Source organism: Myotis myotis, unplaced genomic scaffold, assembly GCF_014108235.1.
Source record: "Myotis myotis isolate mMyoMyo1 unplaced genomic scaffold, mMyoMyo1.p scaffold_m19_p_11, whole genome shotgun sequence".
NCBI classification, from domain to species: Eukaryota; Metazoa; Chordata; class Mammalia; order Chiroptera; family Vespertilionidae; genus Myotis; species Myotis myotis.
Window position 1 is genome coordinate 77380042 of NW_023416315.1, and position 16757 is coordinate 77396798.

The following is a 16757-nucleotide window of genomic DNA, read 5'->3' on the forward strand; positions in this document are numbered from 1 at the left end:
ACATATGCTTTTAAAAGAACAGACTCATTTATGTTTTTAGACAAATATAAAAAAATAGAGTATCAAAAAAAATAGAGTATCTAAGGCAATAGTTTTCAAGATTTTTCTTCCTATTAAAAAGCATCTTGTTTTTCTAAAACTTTTCCTAAATTGGGATTTGGGATTAACAAATCTCCATGTTGGGAAAAATCATCATCATCTCCTCCTCCACAGAGGCCTGAGATCTAGGTCTCAGCCACATGCATATATGTTCAGGGTTATTTGTCTTTTCATTCATGGATTATGAGTTCTTTATGCATTCTGTTCTTTGTCAGGTTTTTATAAAATATATTTGCAGGTTCTTTATCAGATGTGTGATTTGTAAATATTTCTCCCATGTTTTATTTTTATTTTTTCCTTATTGCTTAAAATGATTGCTAATTATTTTTCATTTTCCTAATATATACCTGTTTTCCAAGATAGTAATTTTATTCATTTTATTTTTATATTTTTGTTTTATTAAATTTATTGAGGTAACATCTACACTATTAAAAATATGAAATTGACCACACCTCCACAACACCCACCAGCCAATCAGGAGAGAGTATGCAAATTAACCCAACAAAGATGTTGGGCTAATTTGCATATGCAGGTGCAGAGCAGCCGGGTGGGGTGGGACATCTGCTATGAGGAGAAGGCAGAGGGAGGAGGGAGGGAGCTACAGGAGCGGTGCTCTGGCTGGAGTGGAGAAGATTGAAGGCTCCGGCTGGAACAAAGACTAATGGCTCTGGCCAGAGTGAACACTGAAGACTCCGGCTGGCCGGAGCAAAGATGGAAGGTGGTGGCCAGAGAGAAGGCCTAAGCTACCTAAAGTTCAATTTTCCTTATGAGATTGCAGCAAAACAGAATTAGGAGAGCCTATATGGTCAATTGCTAATCTTGTGTTTATGGAAAAAATCAGGCCAAATTAAAACTGGATTTAATGCAGCAAATAGTCTTAATTTGGCTAACTTTAATATCAATGATGATGACTTTAGGGGGAGAAATTGTCTTTAAAAAGTATTTATAACACATTTTGTGGATATCAGGTTCTTGTTCAAGTTATCTTGAAAGTTTTATTTTCCAACTATAAATCGACTGGATCCTGAATTTTTCTAGTTTTCTTAAATCTTTGAGCTATAACCCTCTGAACTAATGTTTTATTTTTTTCTCACCATTTAACTTGAAGTTACTAAAACCTAAAAATTTCCCCTGAGCTTTTAAATTGCAAATTGCAGCTACAGTGCATGATATAAGCTTGAAAAATCACCACAAAAGTATCTTAAACAATCTCAGTGATTGATGCTGTATAATCCATGCAGAATTTACCTGAGCACCTCATTGCCTCACAAGAGACATTCAAACTGCAGATGAGGAGGATCTATCAGATTGTCACCACTTGCTTTCATTCCAGCAGAAGGAACCTTGAGCCCCAAATCTAGAAATAGTCTGTATTGACAGCCTTGCAGAGTCAGAAACTAGAGTGACTATTTATTCCTATACTAGAGGCACGGTGCACAAAAATGTGTGCACTTGGGAGGGGGGGGGTCCCTCAGCCTGGCCTGTGTCCTCTCGCAGTCTGGAACCCCTTGGGGGATGTCCACATGCTGGCTTAAGCCCCCTCCCCAAGGGATCAGGCCTAAGCTGGCAGTCAGACATCCCTCTGGCAGTCTGGAAGCCCTCAGGGGACGTCCACTTGCCAGTGGGGAGCAGGCCTAAACTGCAGTCGGACATACTTAGCGCTGCTGAGGAGGTGGGAGAGGCTCCCGCCACCATGGCTGTGCTGGTTGCCATCAGCCTGGCTTGTGGCTGAACAGATCTCCCCCTGTGGGAGTTCACTGACCACCAGGGGGCATCTCCTGCATTGAGCATCTGTGCCCTGGTGGTCAGTGTGAGTCATAGTGACCAGTCATTCCCAGTCATTCTGCTGTTAGGGTCAATTTGCATATTACCCTTTTATTATATAGGATACAGGCCTGGTGCACAGGTGGGGGCTGGCTTGTTTGCCCTGAAAAGTGTCCTGGATCAGGGTGGGGGTCCCACTGGGGTGCCTGGCCAGCCTGGGGGAGGAGCTGAGGGCCGTTTTCAGGATGGCCACATCCCCTTCAGAGTGGAGGTCCCTGCTGGGGTGCCTGGCCAGCCTGGGTGAGGGGCTGAGGGCCGTTTTCAGGCTGGCCACATCCCCTTCAGGGTGGGGGTCCCTATTGGAATGTCTGGCCAGCTTAGGTGTGGGGCTAATGCCTGTTTTCAGGCTGTTCAAGCCCCCCAGCAGGGACCCTCACCCTATGGGGTGTGGCCAGCCTTGGTGAAGGGCTGAGGGCCATTTTCAGGCTAGCCACAGCCCCTTCGGGGGGGGGGGGATCCTGCTGGGGTCCATGGACAGCCTGGGTGAGGGGCTAATGGCTGTTTCCAGGCTGGCCATGTCCCCCGGTGACCCAAGCTCCCAGCCTATCCTTTTTTTTCTTTTCTTTCTTTCTTTTTTTTTTATTCAATGCCTCCCTGAGCAGAGGCCAGGGCGGACTGGAAGCAGGTACCTGGGATTTATTTATCTTCTATAATTGAAACTTTGTAGCCTTGAGCATGGCCCAGGGCCAGCCAGGACAGGTGGGAAGCTTGGTTTCCTCCATCGACAGGGGCAACTCAAGCCTCCTGCTCACTCCAGCTCCATGGGCGCCGCCATGTTAGTTGGGTTAATTTGCATACTCACTCCTGATTGACTGGTGAGTATAGCGGAGTGGCGGAGTGATGGTTAATTTGCATATTTCCCTTTTATTAGTGTAGATAATATTCATCTCTGCGTCTGTTCTGAAGTTTAATGTATTTGCTGTCAATAAAGCCTTTTCTTCCATTTTCATGAGTAATATATGTACCATTTATCTTTTCCTTATTTTAATTTTCACCTTGTTTGTACCATAATATTTGAAAGAACTTTTCTGTAAGCAGGCTATGGTTCGCTCATGTTTTTCTTTTTTAATTTAAATTATTTATTGTTTAAAGTATTACATATGTGTTCTTTTTCCCCATTGACTTCTCCCTGACCATTCCCAATCCCCAGCACATCCCACCTCCTACTGTCTGAGTCCATGGTTTATGCTTATATACATGCATACAAATCCTTTGGTTGATCTCTTAACCATCCCCCACCCCCACCATCTTCTCTCTGAGGTTATACATCTGTTTGATGTTTTTATGTCTCTGGATAACTTTATGTTCATTATATTCCACAAATGAGTGAGATCATAAGATATTTATCTTTCTCTGACTGGCTAATTTCAATTAGCATAATGCTCTCCAATTCCATCCATGCTGTTGCAAATGGTAAAAGTTTCTTCTTTTTTACATCAGTGTAGTATTCCATTGTGTAGATGTACCACAGGTTTTTAATCCGCTCATATGCTGATGGGCACTTAGGCTGTTTCCAAATCTTAGCTATTGTAAATTGTGCTGCTGTGAATATAGGGGTGCATATGTCCTTTCTTAATGGTTCTCATTTCGTGGAATATATTCCTAGAAATGGTATTACTGGGTAAAATGGGAGTTCCATTTTTAATATTTGGAGGAAATTCCATACTGTTTTCCACAGGGTTGCACCAATCTGCATTCTCACCAGCAGTGCAGGAGGGTTCCTTTTTCTTCATATACTTGCCAGCACCTGTTCTTTGTTGATTTGTTGATGATAACCTCATTGTTGTTTTCATTTGCACCTCTTGGATGATTAGTGACTTTGAGCATATTTTCATATATCTGTTGGACATCTGTATATCCTCTTTTGAAAAGTCCTTTGCCCATTTTTTGAATTGCTTATTTTCCTTTTGCTGAGTTGTATGAGTTCCCTATAAATGTTGGAGATTAAACCCTTTTCAGATATAATATTGGCAAATATGTTCTCCCATGCAGTGGGCTCTCTTGTTGTTTTGTTGATGGTTTCATTTTGCTGTGCAGAAGCTTTTTATTTTGATGTAGTTCCATTTGTTATTTTGTCTTTAGTTTCCATTATCCTAGGAGCTGTATAGGTAAAGAAAATTTTACGACATATGTCTGATATTTTGCTGCCTATGGATTCTTCTAAGATTTTTATGGTTTCCCATCTAATATTTAAGCCCTTTATCCATTTTGAATTTATTTTTGTATATGGTGTAAGTTGGTGGTCTAGTTTAATTTTCTTTTGCAAGTATCTGTCCAATTTTCCCAACACCATTTATTGAAGAGACTATCTTGACACTATTGTATGTTCTTGACTTTTTTGTCGAATATTAATTGAGCATAATGTCTTGGGTCAATTTCTGGGTTCTCTGTTCTGTTCAATTGGTCTATATGTCTGTCCTTGTGCCAGTACCAGGCAGTTTTGAGGACAGTGGCTTTGTAATATAGCTTGACATCTGGTATTGTGATACCTCCAACTTTCTTCTTCTTTCACAGGATTGCTGTGGCTATTTGGGGTCTTTTTTAAAAAATATATTCTATTGATTTTTCACAGAGAGAAAGGGAGAGGGATAGAGAGTTAGAAACATTGATCAGGTGCCTCCTGCACACACCCCCCCCCCCCCACTGGGGATGTGCCTGCAACCAAGGTACATGCCCTTGACTGGAATCAAACCTGGGAACCTTGAGTCTGCCAGCCGATGCTCTATCCACTGAGCTAAACTGTTTAGGGCTTGGGGTCTTTTTTATTCCAGATTAATTTTTAGAGAGTTTGTTCTAGTCTTTGAAATATGCCATTGGTATTTTAATGGGGATTGCACTGCATCTATAAATTGATTTGGGAAATATGGATATTTTAATGATGTTGATTGTTCCAATCCATGAAAATGGTATATTCTTTCATTTGTTTATGTCTCCCTCTATCTCCTTTTTTTTCAATATCCTGTAGTTTTCCAAGTACAGATCTTTTACCTCCTTAGTTAAGTTTATTCTTAGGTATCTTGATTTTTTTGTTGCAATGGTAAATTGGAAAGTTTTTTAGTTTCTCTTTCTGTGAGTTCATTATTAGTGTACAAAAAAGCCCTAAATTTCAGAATGTTAATTTTGTATCCTGCTACATTGCCAAATTCATTTATTAAGTCTCCTAATTTTTGTATGGAGTCTTCAGGATCTTCTATGTACAATATCATATCATCTGCGAATAATGACAGTTTTACTTCTTTTATATTTTGGATGCCTTTTATATCTTCTTCTTGTCTGATGGCAATGACTAGCACTTCCATTGCTATGTTGAACCAGAGTGGTGAAATTGGGTATCACTGTCTTGTTCCTATTCTTAAGGGAAATGGTTTAGTTTTTGTCCATTGAGTATGATGTTGGCTGTAGGTTTGTCATATAAGGCTTTTATTATGTTGATGTATGAGCCCTCTTTTTTCACTTTGCTGAGAGTTTTTATTAAAAAAGGGTGTTGGATTTTGTCAAATGTTTTTTTCTGCATCAATTGATATGATCATGGATTTTTGCTCTCAATTTGTTTATGTAATGTATCACACACATTTATTAATTTGCAGACATTGTAACAACCTTACATCTCCAGAATAAATAACAATTGGTCATGTTGTATCGTCTTTAATGTAATGCTGAATTTGCTAGAATTTTGTTGAGGATTTTAGCATCTATGTTCATCAGGGATATTGGCCTGTAATTCTCTTTCTTTGAAGTATTCTTATCTAGTTTTGGTATTAAAGTAATGCTGGCTTCATAGAAATAGCTTGGTTGTGTACCTTCCTCTTGAATTTTTTGGAATACTCTGAGAAGGATAGCTTTTAGTTCTTCTTTGGATGTTTGGTAAAACTCCTCTGTGAAGCCATCCAGATCAGGGCTTTTGTTTGATGGAAGTTTTTAGATTACTGCTTCAATTTAATCAATAGTTATCAGCCTATTCATGTTTTTTTATTCTTTCTGATTGAGTTTTGGAAGGTTGTATTTTTCTAGGAATATGTCCATTTCTTCTAAGTTGTTCAGTTTGTTGGAAGTGTTGTTCACGGTATTTTTTTTTACAAAACTTTGTATGTCTGTGGGGTCAGTTATTACTTCACATATTTCATTTCTGATTTTATTTATTTGGGTTCTCTCTCATTGTTTCATTGTGGACCTGGTAGGAGGCTCATTAATCTTGTTTATCCTCAAAGAACCAGCTCTTGGTTTTATTGATCTTTTGTATTTTTTTTGTGTGTCTATGTCCTTTATTTGCACCCTCATCTTTATTATGTTCTTCCTTCTGCATATTATGGGCTTTTCTTATTGCTCTCTTTCTACTCTTTAAGTTGTAGAGTTGGATAATTTATTACCATTTTTATCTTGTTTTTTTGAGGTAGGCCTGTAGAACTATGAACTTCCCTCTCAGGACTACTTTCACTGTGTCCCCATAGATTTTTGATTTTTGTTTTTTCATTGTCATTTGTTTCCAGGACACTTTTAATTTCTTCTTTGATTTCTTTGGTTACCAAATCATTGTTTAATAGCATGCTATTTAGCCTCCAAGTGCTTGATTTTTTTCATTGTTTTTATTGTAGTTAATTTCTAATTTTATCCCATTGTGATCTGAGAAGATGCTTGATAAGATTTATATCTTCTTCAATTTGAAGAGACTTTGCCCATGTTCAAATATGTGGTCTATCTTTTAAAACGTCCCATGTGCACTGGAGAAGAATGTGTATTTTGTAGCATTGTGAGAAATACTCTGAAGATGTCAGTTTATTCCATCTGATCTAGTATGTCACTTAGGATTGCTATTTATCTGCTGATTTTTTGTTTAGAGGATTTATCCAATAGTCTCAAAGGGGTATTAAAGTCCCCTACTATGATTGTATTGCTCTAGAACTCTGCCTTGATATCTTCCAGGAGTTTTTTTTATGTATTTGGGTGTTCCTGTATTGGGTGGATATATGTTTACCAGAGTTATATCCTCTTGTTGAATTATTCCCTTTAATATTATGAAGTGGTCCTCCTTATCTCTTGCTTTGGCCTTCACTTTGAGGTCTATTTTGTAAGATATAAGTATTGCTATCACCGCTTGTTTTTTTCATTTCCATTTACCTGAAAAAATTTCCCCCATCCCTTCACTGTCAGTCTATATGAGTCCTTTGTTCTGAGTTGGGTCTCTTGTGGACAGAAAATATATGGGTCACGTTTTCTGATCAATTCAGCTACCCATTGTCTTTTTTTTTTTTTAAATATATTTTATTGATTTTTTTACAGAGAAGAAGAGAGAGAGATAGAAAGTTAGAAACATCGATCAGCTGCCTCCTGCACACTCCCCACTGGGGATGTGCCCACAACCAAGGTACATGCCCTTGACCGGAATTGAACCTGGGACCTTTCAGTCCACAGGCTGATGCTCTATCCACTGAGCCAAACTGGTTTCAGCATACCCTTTGTCTTTTGATTTGAGCATTTGGTCCATTTATTTTTAAGATTATTATTGATAGGTATTTGTTTATTGCCATTTTCCTTCTTCCCTTTCTATTTCTCCTGTTTACAGCAGTCCCTTTAGCATTTCTTGCATTGCTGGCTTGTTAGTAATAAACTCCCGTAGCCTTTCTTTTTTTTTTTTTTTCTGTCTCTGCAGCTCCTGATTTCACCTTTAATTTTGAATTATAGCTTTGCTAGTATACTATTCTTGGATGCAGTCCTTTGCTTTGCATCACTTTGTATATTTCATCCCATTCCCTTCTGGCATGATGTGTTTCTGTTGAGAAATCGGTTAATAGTCTAACGGGAGATCCCTTATAGGTAACTTTCTGTCTCTCTCTGGCAGCCTTTAAGATTCTTACTTTATCATTGATGTTTGCCAATTTAATTATGATGTGTCTTCTTGTGTTCATTTTGTTTGGGTCTCTATGTGCTTCTTGGAATTGTGTTACTTTTTTCTTCCCCAAGTCAGGGAAGTTTTCTGTCATTATTTCTTCAAATAGGCTTTCTAATCCTTGCTCCTCTTCTTGTCCTTTTGGCACCCCTATTATGCAGATGTTATTTCATTTTGTGTTGTCACAAAGCTCCATTACCCTCTTCTCTGGCTTTTTAAGGTTTTTTTTTTCCAGTTGCCTCTCTGCTTGGGTGTTTTTTTCTACCTTTTCTTCTAACTCGCTGATGCAGTCCTTGGCTTCTTCTAGTTTACTGTTGAAAATTTCCGTTGTGTTCTTTACTACATTCTTCATTTCCTCTTGACTATTCTTAGTTTCCTCTTGATTCTTACACATGTTGTTGAATTTATCTTCCATCCTTTTCAGTGTCCTTGTATCCATTGCTCTGAATTTGTTCTCTGACAAATTGCTTGCCTCCATTCTATTTATTTCCTTTTTTGGTGATTCCTCCATTTCTTTTTTATGGGGGTTGTTTCTTTGTCTCCCTATTTTTGCTGTTCCTTTGTGATAGTTTCTAGATCACACTTCTATGTCACCAAGATTTTTTGAGTTTGTCTTATAGAGTAGATGTTCTGTGGGACCCAGTGGTGCAATCTCTCAGGTCTTCTAGGCTGGGTATGCTGAGGATGCCCCCTACTTTGGATATTTGGGTTCTCTTGGTGTAGTACAAACAACTTGAGTGTTATTGTTCCATTCATGGATGGAATCTTCTCTCAGGGTGTGTGGTTATGTGTCTCATTCTCTACCCATTCTCCAGGCATCCTCTGCCCTTCCTGGCTGTGAATTGTCTCACCAGCTGTGTCTAATTTGCCAATTCTGAGTGGATGTTATTCCACTTAGTTGTTCCTTCTATCTTCTCTGGGACAAGAAGCAGAATATGTCTGCCTCTTTGGCCCCCATTTTTTCTCTTTTGTCTGTTTCTTGAACCCCCTCCTCACCACAGAGCTGCATGTCTGCTGCTCCACTGCTTGCAGTACTGCCTTGTCAAGCACAGTGCTCCCCTGCACCCCACTTCTTAGCTGATAAGTGGGACTCTGCTTTGTGACAGCAGTAGGCTCAGTGAAGTCAGGCTGTGAGACAGTCCCTCGGCCAGTTCGGTGCCCCTACAAAGCCTGGGTCATGTGTTTTAATCTACTCTGACAATATCTGTCTTGTAACTATTGTATAGACAGAAAACACACTCTCTTCCCTAAAGTGTACTGATTGTAGCCTTATCAGGGTGTGCCTGCCCCCTAATGCCCATTCTTCTTCATACATTCCACAGCTCAATCACTGTCCCTTGGGGACTCTCTAGGCTTTATTCTTCCCCAACCAAAGAGCAATATTCAAATGTTTCTTTGCATACACTGAACATTGCCATTCTTATTTCTCCCCCTTTATTTTCGCTAACCACCACTGCCTTTCTTAGCAAGTGATAATGGTAGAGTTTTCCTGTTTGTTCCTTGAAAAAGGATATTGGAAAGTGGACAAGACCAAAACCCAGATTACCTATCAGTGCCTCTGCTGGGATAAGTGCACAACTCTTAAACCACAATGACCTTGGCAGCAGAGGAAATGTCCAGTCTCAGCATTTGGCACTGGCTTTCCCCTTTGTGTTCCCAATGGTTTCCAGGCAGGGGTGTGGGCCTTATGCTCCAATATGCACTCAGCTGTTGCAGATTATTTCCTCCTTTTATGTGTCTCTTTAGTGATATGAAGGCACCAGGGACTTGGGAGACTTTGTCTGTAAAGACACAAGACAGAGGATACTGTATGGAAGAGATCTGGAATTACCCAGCAATTTTGGAGGTGAGTTTGAGTTTGGTTGTGAACGTAGAGACACTGGGGGCAGAACTGGGGGCAGAGCAAGTGTGCGTGGACAGGTGAACCATGCTAACCTGGCTCATTTAACTGTACTAGAGAGCTGTCTCCTCCAGATCTGAATGGAATAGAAGGGATGAGTTTTTATCTCACCTTGTATCACCAGTTCTCAGCCCCTGAAGACCTGCTTGCCCTTTATTTTGAGATTGAAATAAAAATATCCACATCTCTAAATTTCTTTTTATTTTACTGTGACTTGAAAAGCCTTTGCTCACCCTATCAATGTGTCAGCCAGTGAGAAAACTCCTTTTCTGCAGGCCTCAATGGGCTCCTAGGAACTCGAGTCTTTAGTTATGTCTAGGTAAATTTTCCTTGGACTTGTAGAAGCCTCTGCATTGAAGTTGCTGACGAGTCTGAATGGAGATACAGGGAAGATGTCCCTTTCTGGAACAGATGGGCAGTTCTTAAGTGCTTTGTATTCTTATGAGCACATACCTCAAAATGTGTATGTGTGAGTGTGAGTGTGAGTGTGTGTGTGTGTGTGTTTGCACTTGGGTGTGTGGTTTTTGCAGAGTGGTTAGGAATGACAGCAGTGTCTTGTTCAATGGACAAATATGGCAGATGAACAAACATCTACAAATATTGATTTCTATTAACATAATGTGAATGTTCAAGGCATTTATTCATGCAATTCAGATTCAATTGAAATAAATGGGTCTGGACTGAGGCTTTGTGTTGTCTCTGGCTCTTGGACCCCTGGGGAGACCAGGGATGATTCCAGGACCCCGAGGCAGCCTGAGGTCAGTGGAAAACAGGCAAGAGCAACAACAGTTGTTGGGCTTCAGTAAGTAAGAGAAGAGCTCAGATAGGGCCAGGTCCCATAGGCAGGTTTCTGGGGGAGATGAGAGGGGGCAGGATTTTTGTCTTTGGGTTGGTAGGTTACTGCCAGGTGAGGGACACAAGGAAAGTCTGTGGGCCCTGGAGGCACAGACATCAGAAAAGAATGTGATTGTCCGGTGATGGGTCCAAGTCCGATACATTCCATGCCTCAGGAAGAACCTCGTCCACAACCTGGTACCTGTCCCTGGGGAGCAGTACCCAAAGCAGTAACAGGACGCCCAGCACAGCGGCTGTGAGCAGCTTCTTAGCCGTTACCCAGTCATACAGTCGGCCCAGCAGCCCGCGCCTTCGGCGGCCCCACACGCAGCCTGCCAGCCTCTCTGCCACCCGTCTCAGCTTCTCCTCGTGGCTGGACGAAGCCAGCTCCTGCACCAGGTGGTACACGTCGTTGGAGTAGTGGGCACCCTTGTGGTCCCGCACCAGGTGCTCCACCAGCAGCATCAGCTCCTGCACCTGGGCTTCCTGCTCCCTGCGCACTGCCCTGTTGTCAAAGGCGCACACTCGGCCCCCACACTCTGACACCAGAGCCCTCAGCGCATGGTTGTCAGTGTGGCGCACGAACTCCTTCAGAGAGTCCCCACCCAGGTCCTCCTTGCGCGTGAACAGCAGGATGGTGCGAGCCATCACGTTGTCCCCGAACAGGAACTTGAGCGCGGTCACTGCCTGCTGGTCCTGCGCAGTGAAGCGGCCCAACTGAGTCACCAGGAGCAGCGCATGAGGCCCAGGCGCCGACAGCAGGTAGCAGTTGGCTCGCTCCTGGCACCCTGGGTCTGTCTTGGGGACTAGGGAGCTAAAAAAGCCTGGGGTGTCCATGACTTCCACGTGCCACCTGTCCCACCTGCGGCTCCCCACCTCGCAGGTTCTGGTCACCGAAGTGGCTGCGAGTCTGGAGACGAAGCGCCTGTGGCCCAGGATGCTGTTCCCGGTGGTGCTCTTCCCAGCCCCTGTCTTCCCCACCAGGATGAGCCTCAGCCCGGGTTCCTTCAGGGCCTGTGTGGTGTCTTCGGAACCTGGAGGACAAGTAATCTGTGAGCTTCCAACCCTTAAAGCAACGTATCCTGGTTGCCTGGACCTGGGAGCCCTTTGAACAAGAACAACAAACAGGGCCTCAACTGCTTTTCCAACCAAAGCCTTACTGAAGTCATTGGTCAGAGTTTTCTGAATTCCAGGGGATCTTCACCACCTTTTCCTGGTTTCACCTCTGGTTTCACCACATGCATCTGTAGATGCTCAACACCTGGTGGGCTTTACTCTAGAGCAAGGGTGGGGGACGTTTTCTCTGCCAAGGGGTATTTGGATATTTATAACATCATTCGGTTAATATAATTCACTTAATATAAATTTATGTTGCTATGAAAAGAGCTCCTAGTTTTATTTAATTTTGAGTCCTGCCTGCTGTTGCCTTGACAGAGCCAGATAAAATGATTCAGCGGGCCTTAAACAGCCTGAGGTCAAGATGTTCTCCAACTTTGGTCCAAAGGATGCCCCTTCCTATTTCCAGGTATGGCCTCACCCATTGTCCCTGGTCCCCCACAACCTGTGAGCTGCCCTATTTGAGGCTTCAGTGGCCTCTGCCATACTTCCAGCCCATGGAAGGTGGGCAGGAGCGGGCAGTAGGCTTGGGGGTGAAGGGCTGTCTGGAGTCCCAGACACCCTGGGTTTAATTCACTGCCCTTTCATGGGCCAGCTATGCCATCTTGGAAGATGCCAATCAAATGTTAAACCTTTGTACAAAAGATAGGAATAATAGTAGAGTTGTTTCTCCTGGGGCTGTTGAGAGGATTGAATGAGATCACCTCTTTCCTTCTTCTTTCTCTCCCTCCGTCCCTCCTACCTCCCCCCTCCCCTTCCTCATAATCCTGCTGCCTGCTTATAAGACACCTGCTTAACCCTCCATGTTCTCTAACATTCTACATGGTGTATCACGCTCCCTCTAGTGCATGATCTAATACCCTCTACATCCTCTTCTGTGCAGATCAGAGTAGGTTTATTATCCTCATTTTACACTTGGGGAAATGGAGGCCCAGGCTAGTCAAGGAAGTTCATATTCTCCCAGCTTGACAGAGGCAGAGACCCAACTAAAATGCACATCTCAGAGCTCTTGCTGTTTCACCTGAGACACCTCATAGACCTGTTTGGGGTTATCTTCTCAGTCCTGAGTTCGCCCATTTTTATCATTATCCAAGGCTCATTCCTGGAGGTAAGTATTCAGTGCACATGTCCTTACCATAGACGCTTTCTTCATCTCTTGCCATCTTCCGTCCTCCCATGCTTACCTGAAAGAGTTCCAAACACTGTTCATTCATTCTACAAATATGTAATACTACCTATGATGTGTCAGCTCAACTCCAAAGAGCTGGTGACACCACAGAAACAAAATCATCTTTCTTGCTTACCCTGAGCATGAGAATGGAAGGGAAAACACTGGAAGAATGGGAAGGCGTGGGAATAATATTGTGAGAGCATTTCATTAGCTTGATTTTGTTTTTTTTCAGGGACATAAAATCAAAAGGGCAGAGTGGAGATTTTAACACTCATGCCAGTGAGAAAGCTATAGATATTATTTTCCCCTGGTAATTCTATGTCTGTGATAACATCTGTAGGTACTAAAATTTTCCAGGAGATCTAGAAAAGAGGGGAGACTTTGGAAAACCATGAGAACTAGAAAATGTGCTCAGTGAACTAGGGATCCAGTTATGGTGGATGGCCTGGGAGATGTACAAGAACAGAACTGGAATTTTTGTTTTGAAAATTGGAGAAGAAACGTATGTCCCAGGTGATCTGCAACCTCTGACAATCTTCTGGGGAAGTCAATTCACTGTCCTTCTCAATGTGCCTAAATATGTTCAGTGTCCTGGAGAGACTGGGACATTCCCAACTCCTGACATCCTGCTCCCAACCTGTGGCTTCTTCAAGTAAAGTGGCTCCAGCCAATCAGTCATTGTTTAACACAATGGAACTTTCTGTGCTCACTGAGTCCCTGTGCACAGTGCACAATCCAGGCTGGAGGAGATACTTGCTGCTGCTCCCAAATCTACTGTGTGTGAAACGCAAACATGCTTACACACCTGGGAGTGTGGAGTTACTCTTTCTAGGTCCCGCACCCCTTCCTGGAACTTACTAGAACCAAGATACTCACTCAGCGAGCTTCTTACAGGCACTGAATTCTTCCAGGTCCTCACAGCTCCTACTCTCTGGCCCGCTCCCTTCCCCTGCTGGGGCTCACCTTTCCTGCAGAATCAGTGACAGGCTCTGACGCTGGTTCCAGAAGCCCCTGACCTACTGCTGTCCTCTGCTTGTGAGTGCAGCAGGCTCTTCCTCCCAGCACACAGGGAAGTATCTTGCCTCTCAGACCTCAAAGGGCAGAAAGCCCCAGGGGGTGGGGCCCAGGGGTGACAACTTAAAGAGACAGGAACATTCACCAGTGAAGCATTGGGATGGTAAGTTCCCACTGTGAAACCCTGCTTGGGGCTGTGGTGATGTCCTCAGAAGGCCCCTGTGACACCAACAGCTTGCCCCCTACAGGGGCTATAACCTCATGGGAGAAGAGCATTTTAGGTTTCTGAAGCCTGTTTTCCCTTTTAGCCTGGATCACTAATCTTAACTCCTTTTGCTTTTAGATCTTTACCTATAAACTGGCTTCTTGAAACCCTTCTTAGTTGGGACAGTGTCACGAAGGTAGTCCTTGTGCCAGGAATCACAAGAAAAATCTCATGTTTCTCAAAGGAAAGAGAGGGTTTTTTTCCAACTATTAACAATGGAACAGCAGGGAGAGTGTGAAAACTTTCCTTCAGGGCTTACTCTGGCCATCCTTGTAGGTCTCTCCTACCAGAAGGTCATGAGACAGGTGAGGAAATTAGCCAGTTACTGAATGGAGGGAGGGAGGCTGCCCCAGGAGGGCACCTGGCCTGGTTAGGTCATTAATAAGGATGTGACCTTGCCTAACTCACTCACACTCTCTGGAGTTGACTTTGCCCATATATAGTGATGGGTTTTACTTAATCTGAAGCTAATTGCCTGCGGTCTGTTTTTCACCCATTTTTGCCAGCTCCTTATCTCTACTGAAGAAGCCAGCTCCCACTGAACTCCACCTAGTTTATCCCCATCAGCTTTACTGAGATACCAGAGGCCCGGTGCACAAAAACTTGAGCACTCGGGGGGGAAGGGGGGGTCCCTCAGCCCGGCTTGTGCCCTCTCTCAGTCTGGGACCCCTCGGGAGATAACGACCTGCTGGCTTAGGCCTGCTCCCCGGTGGCAGAGGGCAGGCCCAATCCCTAGGTGCAGCCCCTGGTCGGGCTCAGAGCAGGGCCAATTGGGGAGTTGGAGCTCTGCCCCCTGTCATGAACAGAGCAGGGCGGATCAGGAGGTTGCGATGCCACCCTCAGTCACGCTCAGGGTAGGGTCAATTGGGGGGTTGGGGCACCGCCCCCTGTCACACTCAAGGCAGGGTCCATGGGAGGTTGCAGCACCACCCCCTATCACACACAGAGCAGGGCCAATCTGGGGGTTGGGGATCTCCCCCCTGTCACTCACAGGGCAGGGCCCATCAGGGGGTTGAGGAGCTCCCCCCTGTCATTCACAGAGTAGGGCCGATAGGGGAGTTGGGGCACCACCCACTGTCACCCACAGAGCAGGGCCAATGGGGAGGTTATGGTTCTACCCCGTCACACAGAGAGCATGGCCCGTGGGAGGTGGGGGGGGGCGGGGTTGGGGCACCGCACCCTGTCACACACAGAGCAGGGCCGATCAGGGGGTTTGGACGCTGCCCCTGTCACGCCGATCCTGGTGCCGGGAGGCCTCGCGGCTCCGCTGATCCCGGTGCTGGGAGGCATATTACCCTTTTACTATATAGCATAGAGGCCTGGTGCACGGGTGGGGGCCAGCTGGTTTGCCCTGAAGTTTGTCCTGGATCAGGGTGGGGGTCCCCACTGGGGTGCTTGGCCAGTCTGGGTGAGGGGATGATAGCTGTTTACAGCTGGTCACACACCCTTCAGGGTGGGGATCCCCACTGGGGTGCCTGGCCAGTCTGGGTGAGGGGTTGAGGGTTGTTTTCAGGCTGGCAAGTGACGGAAGCTCCCAACCGCTCCTTTTTTTCTTTTGTTTTTTATTCTGGGCCAGCTTTAGCTCTGAGGCTCCAGCTCTTAGGCCTCCGCCCCTGAAAGCAGGTATCTGGTTTGGGTTCTATAATCAAAACAATGTATAACTCCAGCTCTGAGATCCCGGCTAGCTGAAAGCAGGTTTCTGGGGTTTTGTTTAGGGTCTATATTTGTTAACATGTTTCAAACTGCAGGCTCAGAGGCCGGCAAGGCAGGTGGGGAACGTTGGTTTCCTCCATCACTGAAGCAAGCAAGCCTCATGTTAGTTTCAAGCTGCTTGGCTGCCGGCCGCCATCTTGGCTGCCAGTTAATTTGCATATCTCGCTGATTAGCCATTGGGAAGGGTAGCGGTCGTACGCCAATTACCATGTTTCTCTTTTATTAGATAGGATAGTTGATAGGTGCCATTATATAAGTTTGAAGTATACAATGTGTTGATTTGATGCATTTATATATTTTAAAAATAATCACTTATATACTGTTTGCTAACACCTGCATTAGATACCATAATTACTATATCTTTTTTGTGTTGATAACATTGAAGATCTACTCTCTTAGCAAATTTGAAGTACATAATACAGGGTTGTTAACTATAACCACTATGCTGTGCATTCGATCCCCAGAATATATTCATCTCTAACTGGAAGTTTTTACTGTTTGACCAACATCTCCCCATTTCCTCCATCCACCAGCCCTTGGTAACCACCTTTGTACTGTCCATTTTTATGAGTTTTGATTTTAAAAGCACACACACAGAGGATATCATACAGTGTTTATTTTCCTCATTAAGACTAATGTTACTTTGCAAGTGCCCTCAAGTTCCACCTGTAAATGGAAAGATGTCTTCTTATTCTCATGGCAGAACACACACACACACAGACAAAAGTATGTTTACATTTATGAGTCCTCAAAACACAAAATTTAATATTGCATTTTTTATTAAATATTTATTTTGCACACTAACAACTATAAACCTACTTTTACCCAACTGTGTATACATATGTGTCACATCATCATCATCTATTCATCCATAGACAGGAAAGATTTCCATATGGATCATATGGTGGTTTGATTTTTGATTTTTTGTTGACACTTC

At 43.7% G+C, this 16757-nt stretch overlaps 1 protein-coding gene across 2 annotated transcripts; it reads right to left on the reverse strand.

Annotated features, from left to right (window-relative positions):
• Positions 1-10345: 10345 nt before the first annotated feature.
• On the reverse strand, positions 10346-13918 carry LOC118666503 (GTPase IMAP family member 1-like). Of its 2 annotated transcripts, none has more exons than XM_036328944.1 (3): positions 13792-13918; positions 12793-12841; positions 10346-11575 (listed from the first exon to the last, which is right to left on the reverse strand). In XM_036328944.1, exons 2-3 carry the CDS (start codon positions 12833-12835, stop codon positions 10659-10661), a joined length of 960 nt encoding a protein of 319 aa, XP_036184837.1. In that variant the 5' UTR covers positions 12836-12841; positions 13792-13918; the 3' UTR covers positions 10346-10658. The 2 variants fall into 2 exon arrangements, with proteins under 2 accessions (XP_036184837.1, XP_036184836.1); XM_036328943.1 differs by having other exon boundaries at positions 13705-13882.
• Positions 13919-16757: the final 2839 nt, after the last annotated feature.